Genomic DNA, 14531 nt, shown 5'->3' on the forward strand with positions numbered 1-14531 from the left:
GCACTGCGATAGTATGTAATGGGGTATGTAAATGACAATGCATTGAAAGTGATTATTTGCTGTCGGCGTAATGTTCACGTGCTAGCACTAGAATGGGGTGGGCTTTAAAACAACTGATGGATACACATATAAACAATATATGGCTTAAACGTATATGTACAGTATGTATTATTTACATTGTGTGCAACTGGTAACAAGTAAATAAATAAACATGGCACCACAACCTTCAATACTTGAAATATGCATACAGTATTATTAATATACAATACTCAGAAAACACTAATAACCTGAGGAGATTAAATTATTTCAAATATTTGGACTAAATGTACAAAGTTTGTTTTGTAGTGATTTGTATAATAATATCATTAAAAATACATGTATGCAAGGCTTAAAATAATAAAATGAAACATTTTACAAGTAAAGCCCAGTCTGTCATATTAATAATAAAATACAGGCAACAAGCATACCCAAGCAGGTATTAATGGAAATTAAGACACGCACAATCATGTATTACTGTAGTTTCATTCACACACACACACACACTCACATACATACATACAAACCAACACACAATCTATATACTTACTAAGCTATCATTTAAAAAAAACCTTCAATTACTTCCACCAAAAGAAAAATAAAGTTTTGTTGTAGTAAATAAAGCAAAACTTACATAATATTTATTTTTGAATTAAGAATTTAGAAACTATTTTTTAAAGGGACATTCCCAAGTAAAATATTTCTATGATTAAGCTTACATCAGTGTTCGAGATTAACGGTATCCTGATATCCCAGGGATACCAGAATTTAATTTTGGATACCAGACTTCAATAACCCAGTATCCCACCGGAATACCATATAATGTTTTTTTGGGTTTTTTTTTTAATCCTACATTTTTATTTTTCGCTGAAACAATGAAAGTCATCATTTACTGGTGAAGTTAAGTAACACGTTTAATATATAGTCACTAATATTTTATGCAGAAAAATATATTTGATATGTAAATACAATCGTTAAAAAGTCGCTGTTAGTCAAGAACGTAAAAAATTGCATCAAACTCAGGAATGTCCCTTTAAAGTGGCTAATTTAATTTCTTTACAAAGAATGGCATCATGAACCTTGTACGGTGTAATACTGCAACAGGTTTGGCTCAGCTTGCTCCTGAAGATAATCATAGAAAATTCGACTATCAAAAGATAGAAATAAATACGATTTATCTTTCTTTTTGTTTGATAAAGAGAAAAAACAGTAACAGATTCAATACACACAGGTAAAAGTTCCCCATTCTTTCTCAGGATAAAGTCGATATCCTGTCATAGATCCATTATTCTCTATAGGTATTGTAATCCAGTATATCAAGACCAGTATAATTAGGAAATTAAACAAAATGACTCAAATTCTTTTATAATTTTTTTATCATTTTAATAAAAATTAATATAATTACTGGTTTCCATTATTATGTAACTGAATTACTATCTTTGGTCTTATTAGCAAAATGTTTAACTTTTGCTCCCCTCCCCTCCAATACAAAAGTACTTCAAACAAATATAAAAAGTAATTTTATGCTTTTAGCCTAACTATAATTATCAAGCATAAATATAATTATGTTGGTGCAGAGATAATACAACAATATTTCATTTACTGGCATCCAGTAATTCTCATGACTTTAAAATAAAATTAATTATACAAACCTAAAGATGGAATTGTTAAAGAAACAAATTACTAAATTTAATATGAGAACAATTTTGATCTTAATCTCAACTTCAAATAATAGAAGGAAAAACAACTAGCTCTAATTCTGTACCGTTGAATAGTTTTAATTAGCTATTTTATTTGAAGAAAAAAAACAGAGAAGAAAAACCTGTCATCTGGCACTTGGTGGTAACACATACTTTATAATTTTAAAATTTTACTATATATTGCATATGTATATATAATGTATATTTATCAGGGCCATACATTGTAAATATAAGTGGGCCAGAAAAATAAAAAAGTGCCATTTTTACTTTAAAAATGGCATTTTCATGTACCAAGAAAACCCTTCTATTACTGGGTGTATACCACCAAATCAAACCCCATAGACGACAATAGTAACATATGTGGCTAAAACTCCTACCTGCAGTGTTATCAATTGATATATACATCACAGTATTTATACTATCACCCCTCACCCTTAAAGTCAATTTAAAATATTAGGGCTTAAGCTGCTCATTTCAGAGATAACGGGTAGCACCTACTTCCACATAAAATTTGATACAGTGGTACTAGATGAAATAAAATTGAATACATTTTTTGCCCAGATAAAACTAATATTTGTTTTACAACAAACACTCACATTTATCACCAATGACAGGACTTTTGGTATTAACTCCTCTATCAAAAGTTGGGTACACCTCAAACTTTGATCCAGCTGGAAGTTATTTGGTTTAATACTACCAGTAGTGCCCCAGACTTTGCGGTCACTCGTTTTCCACCACTCCCTTCAAGGAGAGTAATTTTTAGCCCTGCTTAATGTAAATGTATATGGTATCAATATGGTAATATCTTAAAGGGACAGTTCTGACTTTGTTGCCATTGTTAAGATGTTGCAGACTACCAGAGACGTTTCAAGGACAACACATTTGAACTAAATACATTTTCCTGCATAAAATATCAGTGTCTGTATATTTAAATGTGTTTCTGATCGTCCCAGTATTGTACCAGCTGAAACTTCATTTCGTTTCCCAATATATATATATTTTTTGCACGTACAAAATTGTTAGGAGACGAAATCCAGTTTGGGCTACATACAAACAATAGGACAGCAAGAAACACTGAATATACAGACACCTATATTCTAAAGAAGAAATAATATTTAGTATGTAATTTTAGTTGTTAAAATCGTTTATTAATCGGAACATCTTACAATGGCAACAAACTAGGGACTGTCCCTTTAAATGGCTTCCCATAGTCTAAGTTAGAGGAGCAATGAATCACTCCTCGTTTTGTTTCTTCATGTCGAGGTCTGTTGTTCCAATTCGTTTTGTACTGCTACCTCACTTATTTCAGGCTAGGGCAATCCATAAAATACGTATGTACAAAATCTGGGATTTTTTGTTTTTAACCCCTCCTCCTTTTGTAAATTTGATTATTACCATCCTCTCCTCATTTATGGGCATACTGAAAAGTACATTGAGTATAATTTGGAGCTTGGAATGCATATATTTTACATCAAAAATAATAATAAAAGTTTGGCTATGTATAGCTATGGTATTCTAACGTAATCGTCCACCTAGGTCTCAGTTTGCTTGAATTTCTTTTAAGCTTGCTTTCTGAGGATATGTAAGAAATATACCATGCTTATGTCTGTTAGATACCATACATCTTACTATTAGTGTTTAAAAATGTATAAAACTAATTTACGTTTATTAGGTACATTTTGAAAGAACCCATTCATTGTAATGACACCATTAGCGCACCTTGATTTATAAATCATTGGCAAGTGGATGTCAAACATTTAACTCTTAATCTTCAGAGGAAATCTGCCACATTTTTTCAATTAGCAGCAAAGGATCTTTTTTTTCAGACAGCCAACTGTTACAACAAAGTTGGCCAACTCGAAATGGTTGCGTTGTAATTTCCTCATCTCCCGACAGGTGTGCTCAGATTAACAATCAACAGGTTATATGACAAGAATCGAGTAGTAAGAGCGCTCAGACTAGCAACTGGATGGTCGTAGAAGTTGTGACAGCAGAAAGTTAGCCAACGTTGTTGTGGCAGTTGGCAGTCTGAGCCTAGCGTAAGACTAGAACTTGAGCTAAAACCCTGCAGCAACAGCTGCGGCTGAAACCATCAGGGCATCCAGTTAGGTAACAGGTGAACATGGCCCATGTCCTTGTGATGGTGATTGGGGTCCCCAGGAATCTGAAAACAGTCCACCGGGTGTGCCCCTATTGTTCTGTTGTACAGATTTAAACTGAAGTCTGTGCAGCCCAGCAGCTGGCTCTTGTGTTCGTGGTTAGCATTCACTTTGAAAGTCATGTTGAAGAAGTGTATACAAATATCAGCTACTTTAGGATGGGAGCCCAAACACAGAAGAGGGGGATCCACAGCTGAAATAATGAAGAAAAATATGAATCATTAGACAATTTTTTTTTATTTTAAAGAGTAAATTCAACTTCATGACAGAAAAAGCATTTTGAGAGTACTGCGAAAGCTATATAATAATCACAACTCTGACAAAAATGGGCAAATCACCATGAAAGTTGAACTTCATCTGTAACTATGTATGTGATAAAGTTATAAACAAAATGTCAGGTTGTATTGGATGGAGACTAAAAACAGGGACTGATGATAATGTGCCTCTGTTGGTGGTGGGTATACAAAAACCAATTGCCTCATGAACTCCATCCAACCATCACCAATTCTTGCAATAACTCAACATCTGGATACTGAATCAGGACAAAACGATCAATGGTATAGTGAGTCTTTATTAACATATTTCCATTTTGTTTCATACAGGAATAACAATGTCATCCTTGTTTTGAAATGAAATTTAAAATGTTTAACATAAGGTTTTTTAAGGTGCTTTGCAGCACTTACATGAAGCCAAAAGTAGGAATAACACTTTTTACTAATTATTGGGAATACAAAGTATACAGTACAATCAATTTAAAACATAGTTAACAATTTTGTCACAAAGTTAAGCTTTATGGTCAGGGATGAACTTTCAAATTCTTCAGTTCGCCAAAGAACAGTTAATTGTTAACAAACTTGGATAATGAATCATGCTGTTAACATGTACCTGGTAGGCTACCTTTTTAAAAAGTGGCGAGAAACCTTTTAATTTCAATCTGCCATTTATCACATACATCTACATGTATATAGGTCAGTAGACTAGAAATTTCTTACCTGAAATTAGTTTTTTGTATATTAAAGTTCCATTAAGCTGGATTTCTAAATCCATTTCCTGAAAAAACAGTATAAAGTTTAACATACATGTATACAAGCATCATAAATTAACACTTAATTTTTTTATGTAGAACACAATTATATCCAAAATCTAATTTCAGAAGAAAAAACCCTAATTTTAAAACACAATATATTTCATAAAAGTCATTGAAACTTATACCATATAAATTCTTATTTAAAACTTTTGAAATTAAATGCTGAAATATTTTTTTAAATTTTACATTTTAAATTCAGACAACAATCCAGTTTATTTCCTGCAAATGAACTATGCAAAACCACAGAGATGAATTCAGAATAAAATAACTGAAAAATAACATCCCTGATTAAAATCCATGGCTTGAACTTAGTGATGGCAATTGCCTAAGATGCAATTATCAACCTCCATAGGTCAGGGGTATTACCAATGAAAACACATTACTTGTATTACCATTGGTTGAGAAGATAATTTTTTCTTTTTAAGTTATATTTGTAAGCAGGCTCAAAATTGCCATCCAGGTACTTCAACTACTAAGTTGAGCATTTTGGCTATAACAAAAACATTTTTAAATTGCAGTAAAAATCCTAAAAATCTGTTAATTCTATATAGTGAACGTACCTGTGATTTTGAAAGGAATGTAAAATTGGAGCAAACTGTAGTATAGAGATGCAGTCTTTTATTTGAAATACGAGCACAACACACACAGTAGCGCTCCCAACAGTCACAGTAACCAGTGTGGAATGGCATGGTGTACGTAAAATTTGCTGTACGATTTTTAGTGCTCGATAACGTAGGACCTTTTAAATCCAATGGCTGCAGTTTATTAAGAAACTCCGTGTCTTTCATAATTTCACCAATATCATCAAATGATATGCTCAGATTCCACCGGAGTGGTTCAAACAAAAACCTCGGTGGAGTCTTTTGTCTGATGATGCCCAGAACTGCCAGATGCTCTAGTGTTTTATTTTTCACTTTCTCTCCGACTTCAATTGTTTTGTTTTTCATCTTCTTTCCTATCTCCAAAGTCTTGTTCTTAATATGCAAACCTATCTGCAAAATGTTATTCAAATTGCTTTCTTCTTCCTTGGCACTTGTCACCAGTGTCTTTTTTGTTGTGATGGTTTTAGAAACCTCCTGTACATGCACATTTTTAACAGATTTGTCCTCATTGTTGTGGGGAATGTTTGGAGGTTCCTGCAGTACCAGATGTTTGTTATCTACAGTCACTGCTGCATACACGTACGGCTTAGTTGACTGCCTAATAACATGCTTCATAGAGATACGCCGAGATTCTGATCCTCCATAATTTTCATAAATAATATCAGATTTATCTGAAATGAACAAAACGAAACACATTATGGTTTTAAAAGTTAAAGTTTGTTTTGTTTAATGATATCACTAGAGCTCAATGACTTATTAATCATCGACTATTGGATGTCAAATATTTGGTAATTCTGACTTGTAGTCAAAAGAAAAAACCTGCTACATTTTTCCTAATGCAGAAAAGGATCTTTTATATGCACTTTCCCACAGACAGGAAATCACATACCACAGCCTTTGTCCAGTTGGAATTAGAAAAACCCAACCAGTTGGATCCTGTGATGCTAGCACCTCAAGCGAGCACTCAACCGACTGAGCTAAATAAATCCTGCCCCCTCAACATTTTTGTAAGAGTTGTTTTCTTGTTATATCCAAAACACTTGCACTTTTCTTTTTCTGTAAAACGAAACTGAAATTATCATTGTTCATGAAGGCTGGCAAGGACTATATTAATTAATGAACTGTATTATAAACAAGAAAACTATAATAATTATATTTATTGTGGGGGCAAATCGGCTCACTTTTAGGGTAAAACAACTCAGTATGAATAAGATTTAGGACAAACCAACCCTGGGTGAACGGGACTTTGGGTGACACAACACAGGGTTCGAAATGGTTTTCAACTGTAGTGCATCAAGGGAGCACTTTACCACCGAGGGGGTGGGACGTAGCCCAGTGGTAAAATATAAAACGGCCTGTCTAGGATCGATCCCCATTGGTGGGCCCGTTAGGCTATTTCTCCCTCTAGCCAGTGCACAAAGCTGGTATAACAAAGGCTGTGGTATGTGCTATCCTGTCTGTGGGATGGTGCATATAAAAGATCCCTTGCTATTAATGAAAAATGTTGTGGTTTTCCTCTCTAAGACCAGGGCTCGACCTTAGCGGTAGCCCGGGGTGTTTTGGCTCTCAATTTCTCACTCGGACTACCAAATGTCTAAACTCAGTAGTCTGCCGGGCTACTAGATTTTGTTTTGCACATCCAGTTACTCTTCAATCAACAAGATGATTAACACCTAAAAAGGCAACCTAAAACAACGTTTGAATAAAATTAAATGATTTTGCTATTTTCTCTCCTTTTTTTCTCTGCCAGATTTCATAACCTGAAAGCCCAGTGAGCTACCACTCAAAAACGTTAAGGTCAAGGCCTGAAGACTATATGTCAAAATTACCAAATGTTTGACATTCAACTACTGATGATCAATATGTTCTAGACTAGTGGTGTCATTAAACAAAACAAACTTCTTTCCCAATGAATTACATCCTGCTGCCTGTCAAAATTATAAATATTTGTTAGGGTGGCACAAATGAAACTATTATTAGTTGAGATTGTAATTTCAAGACCCTAAGGTTTGACTTCATCTGAAGGAGCATACTTGGAAACTGACCACAATAAAAATGTTACTTAATATGTTTATAGTAATGTCAAATGAAAATAAAGTCCACTGGAACAATGTTAATATAATAAACACCGTTCCAAACATACCACCCCTAAAACAAATGAGTTAATTGAAAAGTCGAGAGTAAACACAGCATTACTTTATATGACATCACATTCAATTGAGTTCACTTAAGAAATGTTTTGTTTCTGGAGCATTTTATTACATTACATACATTACATACTAATGATGCTTAATGCTGGCCCTGGTCTTTGTACATAGGAAACTGTCATTTGAAGTCATCGCCTCATCCACCCAATTACACTCTGATATTAAAGTGCCTCACGACTTCTCGTGGACCGTATTCAACCTGTATCCGACCTACTCCATTGCCCTTCTCAACATTAGTCAAAACATGACACATATTCAACTGAAGTGTGCGTGAATATCTGGATGGCAATCATGCACACTTTTATACCATACAGAATTTCAGACTTGGGTGCATTGAGACAACCCAATTGTTGGGGTGATAGTAGGTACATGTGTTTGCATGACTTTTACCATTCTGTTGTGACCTCTAACCGGAAGTACCATTACTCATATTGAAATCCAAATGCTACTTAGGAAACCTCACTTTGGGCCTAATCTATGAAGGACATACATTCCTTCTTTCATAATTAGTGTGTTGGACGGGCATCGTTAACATGTGTAGTACTAACAATATAAGTGACCCTTCAATAGTGACGCTGAGTATATATATATACTAATGTCATTTGTATTTCAAATTATATAGGTGTTGAGAGAATGGAGAATGCAAGTGAAAAGAGGGGTACCAGACATTTCACTCCTAGTCAGTTTGCCCCCAGGTCTGTACGCCCCCAGTCAGTTCGCCCCCAAATAGGATGTCAGTTCGCCCCCATGTGTATAACCAGTTAGCCCCCATAAAGATACCACTGTGTCGACGTGAATTTTTAATCCTTTGTTTAAACCCTTTTTAACTTCTTTTTGTAAATAAAGTTTATTTAACCATAAATTAAGTATTTTTAGCTAATCATCTGTATAAACATTTTTAACTTTTAAAAAAATTTCTCTTTTTTTTTAGCACTCCCCCACCCCTCTCGTTCCGAGTAGTATCTGGCTCTAGTCAGAAATTGTGCTCGCAACAAGCGTGCTTAAACATTAAATTGATTTAGGCACGTTAATTCCCGAAATCTGACCTGTCATTTGTGGGTGGGCACACATACACACACACACACACACACACACACAGAGACGATGTGAATGTTAACTGTAATCAGTCAGTGTTTTTAGAAGATGATCATCTCTTTTGATGTTCATGGTTACTAGTTAGTGGCCAAAAGAACCCATGCTGTAATCCCTCAATTAGAATAATGCTCACCAGAAGAGGCCATATCAAATTGCAGTTCCAAGCCCTCTTAGGTGTGAGCCGAAGATGCATAATCAGCACCAAGGTTATGTAGGTGATTAACCATTGTTTTAAAATCAAATAAGGTGGAGGTTTATTTCGTTTTATTTGTGCTAGTTTGTAGATACTCATAATTCTTTTTACTCAAATTATTTCTTTATTCTTAAAACAGATCCTATCTCTGGCAGGAATGGATGTTTTAATAAATGTTGATGATGTGGTTTATATGTGTAAAAGTGCTTTTTAATTTTACGAAACACTTTATGTATGTATATATGTATGTATGTATGTATTGATGTATGAATAGCTATATATTATATGTATGTCGAGGTTGACTGTTACATACATAGATATTAATGCACTGGTGCAGGGGATAATTAAATCCTTTCTGGCCTCTCAAATTGTCCCATGCCGTTGCTGGGACTCGAACCTGTGGCACCGAATCGCCCGCAGATTGGTAGACTAACCACAATGCGCTCTGAGCTATCGAGTCATCCATAAAAAGGATGCTCATTAACTCAACCACATGCATGGGGTCCACAATCTACGCGGTCGATCCCGCTTACGTGCATGAAACAGTGGGCAGACCTGGCACTGGCTAATAAAGAAGCACTTCCAGACCGGCAGCAAGTACCACAATCTCTTCAACAGGAACAACGTCAAAGTAAGCTACAGTTGTATGAAGAACATGAAAACGATCATACAACACCACAACGCAAAAATCATCGCCGAAGACAGCAACAAGCAAACAGAGAACAAATGCAACTGCAGAAATAAGGACGATTGCCCACTTGAGGGAAACTGCCTCACTAAATCAGTTATATATGAAGCTGCAGTGCATACCACTAACACACCAAGCAAGACATACACAGGCCTCACAGGGGGATCCTTCAAAGAAAGGTATGCCAACCACACGAAGTCCTTCATGCACAGCAAGTACGAAAAGGAAACAGAGCTGTCGAAATACATTTGGAAACTAAAAAGAAAAAACACTGAGTACACAATAACATGGCGCATAATAAGGAAAGTGAACACCTTTAAGAGAAGCACAGGGCAGTGCAATCTATGCATTGAGGAAACACTGGACGTACTGAAAGCTATAGGGACCAACTCGCTGAACAAGTGAAATGAACTTACCGTATATCCAAATGCCGACACCCACCCACATGGATTAACACAGCCACCTAAGCTAAGCCGAAAAAAGAATAGCCCGTACACACTGCACCTGTTGTGACGTCACTGCTTCATGAAGTAACGACAGGGCAGTTACACGTTACCTGACGATCGCTCATAGCGTAAAACTTTAAGTAGTAACAAAAGGGGTAACGGTATATATATTTATACTGGCACCCCAAGAGGTAGAGCACTATACCAGCCACACCAGGAAGAATATATATATATATATATCGTCATTTCCATTCAAAAAGACACCATGTCACATATTCTTATGTCATTTGAATATCTAGTAACATTTGACGGATTGGAATTAAAGTTGTGTACAGTTTACAAAAACATGTTGTATTAGCTTGAGATTATATCATAAAGAGAGTATTACCCTCATGTGTAAGCACCAACCCACACACACACACATAATAATAAATAAAACAAATTCCCTTACGAACATGCCTCATCTATAATAGGAATATTACGGCAATTTTCAGAATTTGGAAACAAAAACCAGAAAGTTACGATTGTGTTTGCAGTAAATATCCAGATTTATCGAGACCAAACGAAACTGCGATACTTTTGAATTTGTGAATCTGTCACATACATGTGACACATTTTGATGAAATACATCTACAGTGTGTATGTTTAACAGGTTTCATTGGCAAATAGTTTGACTGTCCGCATCATGAATCTGGGTAACAACTGCCCAGTAGGCCTATTACTCGCCTGGGGGACTAGCGCCATTTAAATTGTACTTGCCTGGGGCGAGGGGGCGAGCGTTTGCTTCTATCCCTGTATGTGTATATATATATATATATATATCTTGTCCAAATCGTGGAAAGACAACAATTTCTCCCCTCTAAGAAAAGAAACACACACACACTTTAACATGCCTCTAAAGAAACAATATAATAATTGTTTAAAAGTAACAAGGGTGAACTGGCAAACAGTTATGGGCGAATCGACTAGGGGGCGAACAGGTCAAACTGAGTGCGAACAGCCTTGGGGACAAAACTTCATGGATTCTGAAAAGAGAACTACTTGGAGTGTGAATAGTGATAGATAAATTGAAAGATAAGCAGAAGGTTGAGAGCGAAAGTAGATGGGTTCAAATCCCAAGATATTATTATTAGTTTTTTAAATTAATTATTTTCTTTTCTTCCTTTTCCCCTACTTTTTTTAAGAATCCCCATAAAAAAAAATCCCTCTTTTTGCAGAAGGATGTGGTGAACAGATTCTATAAGGGATGCAGATGATTCGTCCTCTGGACTTTTCGTCCACAAACGATTCATCCACTGTTGAACTTGAGACGATTCATCCACAACCAAAAATTGTTCTTGGACAATTCGTCCACTATAATTTTTTTCTATTAGTTATTTACCATATATTTTGTCCACGGACTAAATAAATGTATGGACACTTTTTCATTTAAGTGGAATATCGACACAGAGATTTGCAAGAGAAGTGCAAATTGTAACCTAACCTAACAGCTTTGCCATGCCTATATCTATGACATTGCCAGTGACTTTGCCCACAGCAGAAGGGGGGTTACCAAGTATGATGGCGAAAATTTAATGTTATAATATTGTAATTATAATAGGGTATGGTATTTTTCACATAAATGACGAAATTTTCATCCGATGTGCATTGACTATTATCTTCCGACACAAACATCCTAGTAGAAACAACAAAAATTATGTCGACGAAATGAGTATGGTAATACAGCAATCACAATGTAGAAATGGTATTTTAGCAAGAGTTGTTACTAGCTTTGTTTGCTAAATAGTATGTCAGAATTATGGGTGTAATTGAAGAGCAATTTGAATAACAACATATCAATGAAGTACATGTACTATAAATAATGGACACAGACAGACAATAACAAGTTGATAGTGCCACTAAAATTTAGTTTGTTTCATATACTAGTTCTAGTAATTTACCACAAAACTAAAATAATTAACCATTTCAATGGCTAAGAAATAACATTTTAGATTTATTGGTCTAAATGTTGTAATCGAGTGGACGAATTGTTCGAGGTGGGTGGATGAATTGTACGTGGACGAATTGTACGGTGGACGAATAGTCTGTGGACGAAACATCCAGAGGATGAATCGTCTGGAAAGCTTCTATAACCGCTCCAAATCGCTGAGTCTCGCACTTAGAATACTCTCGATTTTACAATACTCAACCATATATTTCTGGCAAGACTTCATAATGTTCCAGCATTCATGCAGTAACAGTTCATTCAGGTTTAGGTTTTAATAGCGTTAGTGATAGACAGGGCATGAGTTCGACCCGTACCCACCTTTCCATGTTTAAGGTTACTTTTAGGTTTAGGGTTAGTCTTTAGTCTTAAAATAGAGGGGTACGGGTCGAACTCTTTCCGGTTTCTTTAAATGGCCTTAAGTTTAACTACGCTGACCGACGTGGAATCCGGGTCATTTCGCCCTTATTCCTATTCGCCTTTAGAATGAGTTGTTTCGTCCTCCATTATGAGTCGTTTCGCCCCTATTGTATTGGGGGTGGTACTAGTATGCAAAATCAGGTATATAAAAAATAATTTTGTCGTAATAGTCACCTAACAGGCAACAAGGTTATAGACTTAAACGTAAAGTCCGAAACAAAATTGCTCCTACCTTTATTTTTCGTTAGATTTTACCCAGATTTTGTCCAGACAGAAATCTTGAAAAAACTATTACATTGACATGGATTCCACACACTAGATGATAACCATGTCACCTGTATCGACTTCGCTGAGATCGCATTGGGCAAAAAGCATATAATGTAATTTTGTGCCAGCTGCCATTTTGACTTTCTATGGAACATTATAACATGTTATGATATAAAAGCAAATGTAATAATGTCATATTATTTTATTATTATTATTATTATTTGTTTGTTTAAAGATATCACTAGAGATCATTGATTTTATATTAATACTTTAGTCTTTCACCTCTCTTTATAAAATTTTATACAGTAATTTTCTCTCTCTTTCTCTCTCTCTCTGACATTTAAATGAATTAATGACAATATAAAAATATTAAAAACAAGATTTTAAATAATATAATTAAAAAACATTACACCTTATCATTGTTTATTTTATATATACATACATTTTTGCTAACATAAGCACACGTACATTGGTGTCACCTAAGCATTTGTGTTATATTTTAAAATATTTATTTCACTGCTACAATGTGTTACTAGTACTACTGAAACTTATTATTATTATTTTTTAAATCCAGTAATGAGTGCATTTTTAGTGGCAGCCCCTGTATTTACTGGCATGCATGACGGTACATAAGTCTGCACAGCAAACATTAAAACAACCACTGTTCAGGTATGTCAACTTTGAATTTATTAAAATGGAGAAATTTGTTGATGGCGTCAGCTGAAATCAAATGTGTAGGAATAGAGCCTAATTAAATTACAATTATTTGACGCACTTCACTTCTGCACATATAAATGGTGTTTATGGTTGATAAAGGGTTACAAATTGTTAACTTATATCTGATTTGCAACTAGAGTCACGTAAACAAATTTATTCATCATTCACAATCGACATGTAGTGTAGGTATTCCCTACATAAACATGAGGGCGAAACAACAAGGGGCGAAACAACAAGGGGCGATCGGGAATAAGGGTAAAACGACCTGATACCACCGACATGGCCTCTTGAAGGCTCTTCTATTCGGTATCAGGTGGTTTCGTACCATACCGGTTCGTACCCAAAAGCATACCAGTACAATAAACACCATCGATGCATGTGGAATCGACACTAAATTACAAGACAAAAGAATTGCTCTTTGGCTACGAATAGGTATGCTTTTTGGTTACGAAAAGGTATGCTTTTTGGTTACGAAAAGGCATGCTTCAGTGATGCACAGCACATAATTGCTAATTTAATGCTTATAAAAGATGCTGAGTGATTATTACAACAAATGTTTTGCTAAATGTTACAATATGTTTGTAATATAACATTATAATTGTGTATTTAAAAAAAATAATTAAGGTTAGGTGTAATGTATGACATTATTTAATTGGTTACGAACTGGTATGCTAGTGGTTACGAAACGGTATGGTACGAACGGGTTTGGGTACGAAACGTCTATAAACCCTTCCAAGTTCCATTCGTATTCGGATTTTTGTCATTAACATATGTATACAGCCATATTTACCTTTACCTTTTGGACTAGACAGTGACAACAGAAAATACACAATCCAAAATAATGATGCACAACAAAGTAAAATTAATGTCCGTTTTTTTCTATAAAAACATTTTCTCCAAGCCATATTCTCGAGGGTCAAGGACGGCCCT

The 14531-nt window shown here is 35.1% G+C and overlaps 1 protein-coding gene across 2 annotated transcripts; it reads right to left on the reverse strand.

Annotated features, from left to right (window-relative positions):
• Positions 1 to 904: 904 nt before the first annotated feature.
• LOC121381081 lies at positions 905 to 14520 on the reverse strand. 2 transcript variants are annotated; one of them, XM_041510181.1, is made up of 4 exons: positions 14398 to 14520; positions 5543 to 6255; positions 4888 to 4945; positions 905 to 4088 (listed from the first exon to the last, which is right to left on the reverse strand). In XM_041510181.1, exons 1-4 carry the CDS (start codon positions 14504 to 14506, stop codon positions 3829 to 3831), a joined length of 1140 nt encoding a protein of 379 aa, XP_041366115.1. In that variant the 5' UTR covers positions 14507 to 14520; the 3' UTR covers positions 905 to 3828. The 2 variants fall into 2 exon arrangements, with proteins under 2 accessions (XP_041366115.1, XP_041366114.1); XM_041510180.1 differs by having other exon boundaries at positions 14392 to 14508.
• Positions 14521 to 14531: the final 11 nt, after the last annotated feature.

This window comes from Gigantopelta aegis, chromosome 9 (assembly GCF_016097555.1).
Source record: "Gigantopelta aegis isolate Gae_Host chromosome 9, Gae_host_genome, whole genome shotgun sequence".
Lineage (NCBI taxonomy): Eukaryota > Metazoa > Mollusca > Gastropoda > Neomphalida > Peltospiridae > Gigantopelta > Gigantopelta aegis.

What these genes read in the sequence shown, in the direction of transcription:
- LOC121381081 (XM_041510180.1), bottom strand. Translation starts at nt 14,506, where the DNA reads ATGGCTTGGAGAAAATGTTTTTATAGAAAAAAACGGACATTAATTTTA. An exon ending in CATTCCTTTCAAAATCACAG is followed by an intron (nt 4,946 to 5,542) that starts GTACGTTCACTA and finishes CTGTTTTTTCAG; the next exon opens with GAAATGGATTTAGAAATCCA. An exon ending in ATACAAAAAACTAATTTCAG is followed by an intron (nt 4,089 to 4,887) that starts GTAAGAAATTTC and finishes TCATTATTTCAG; the next exon opens with CTGTGGATCCCCCTCTTCTG.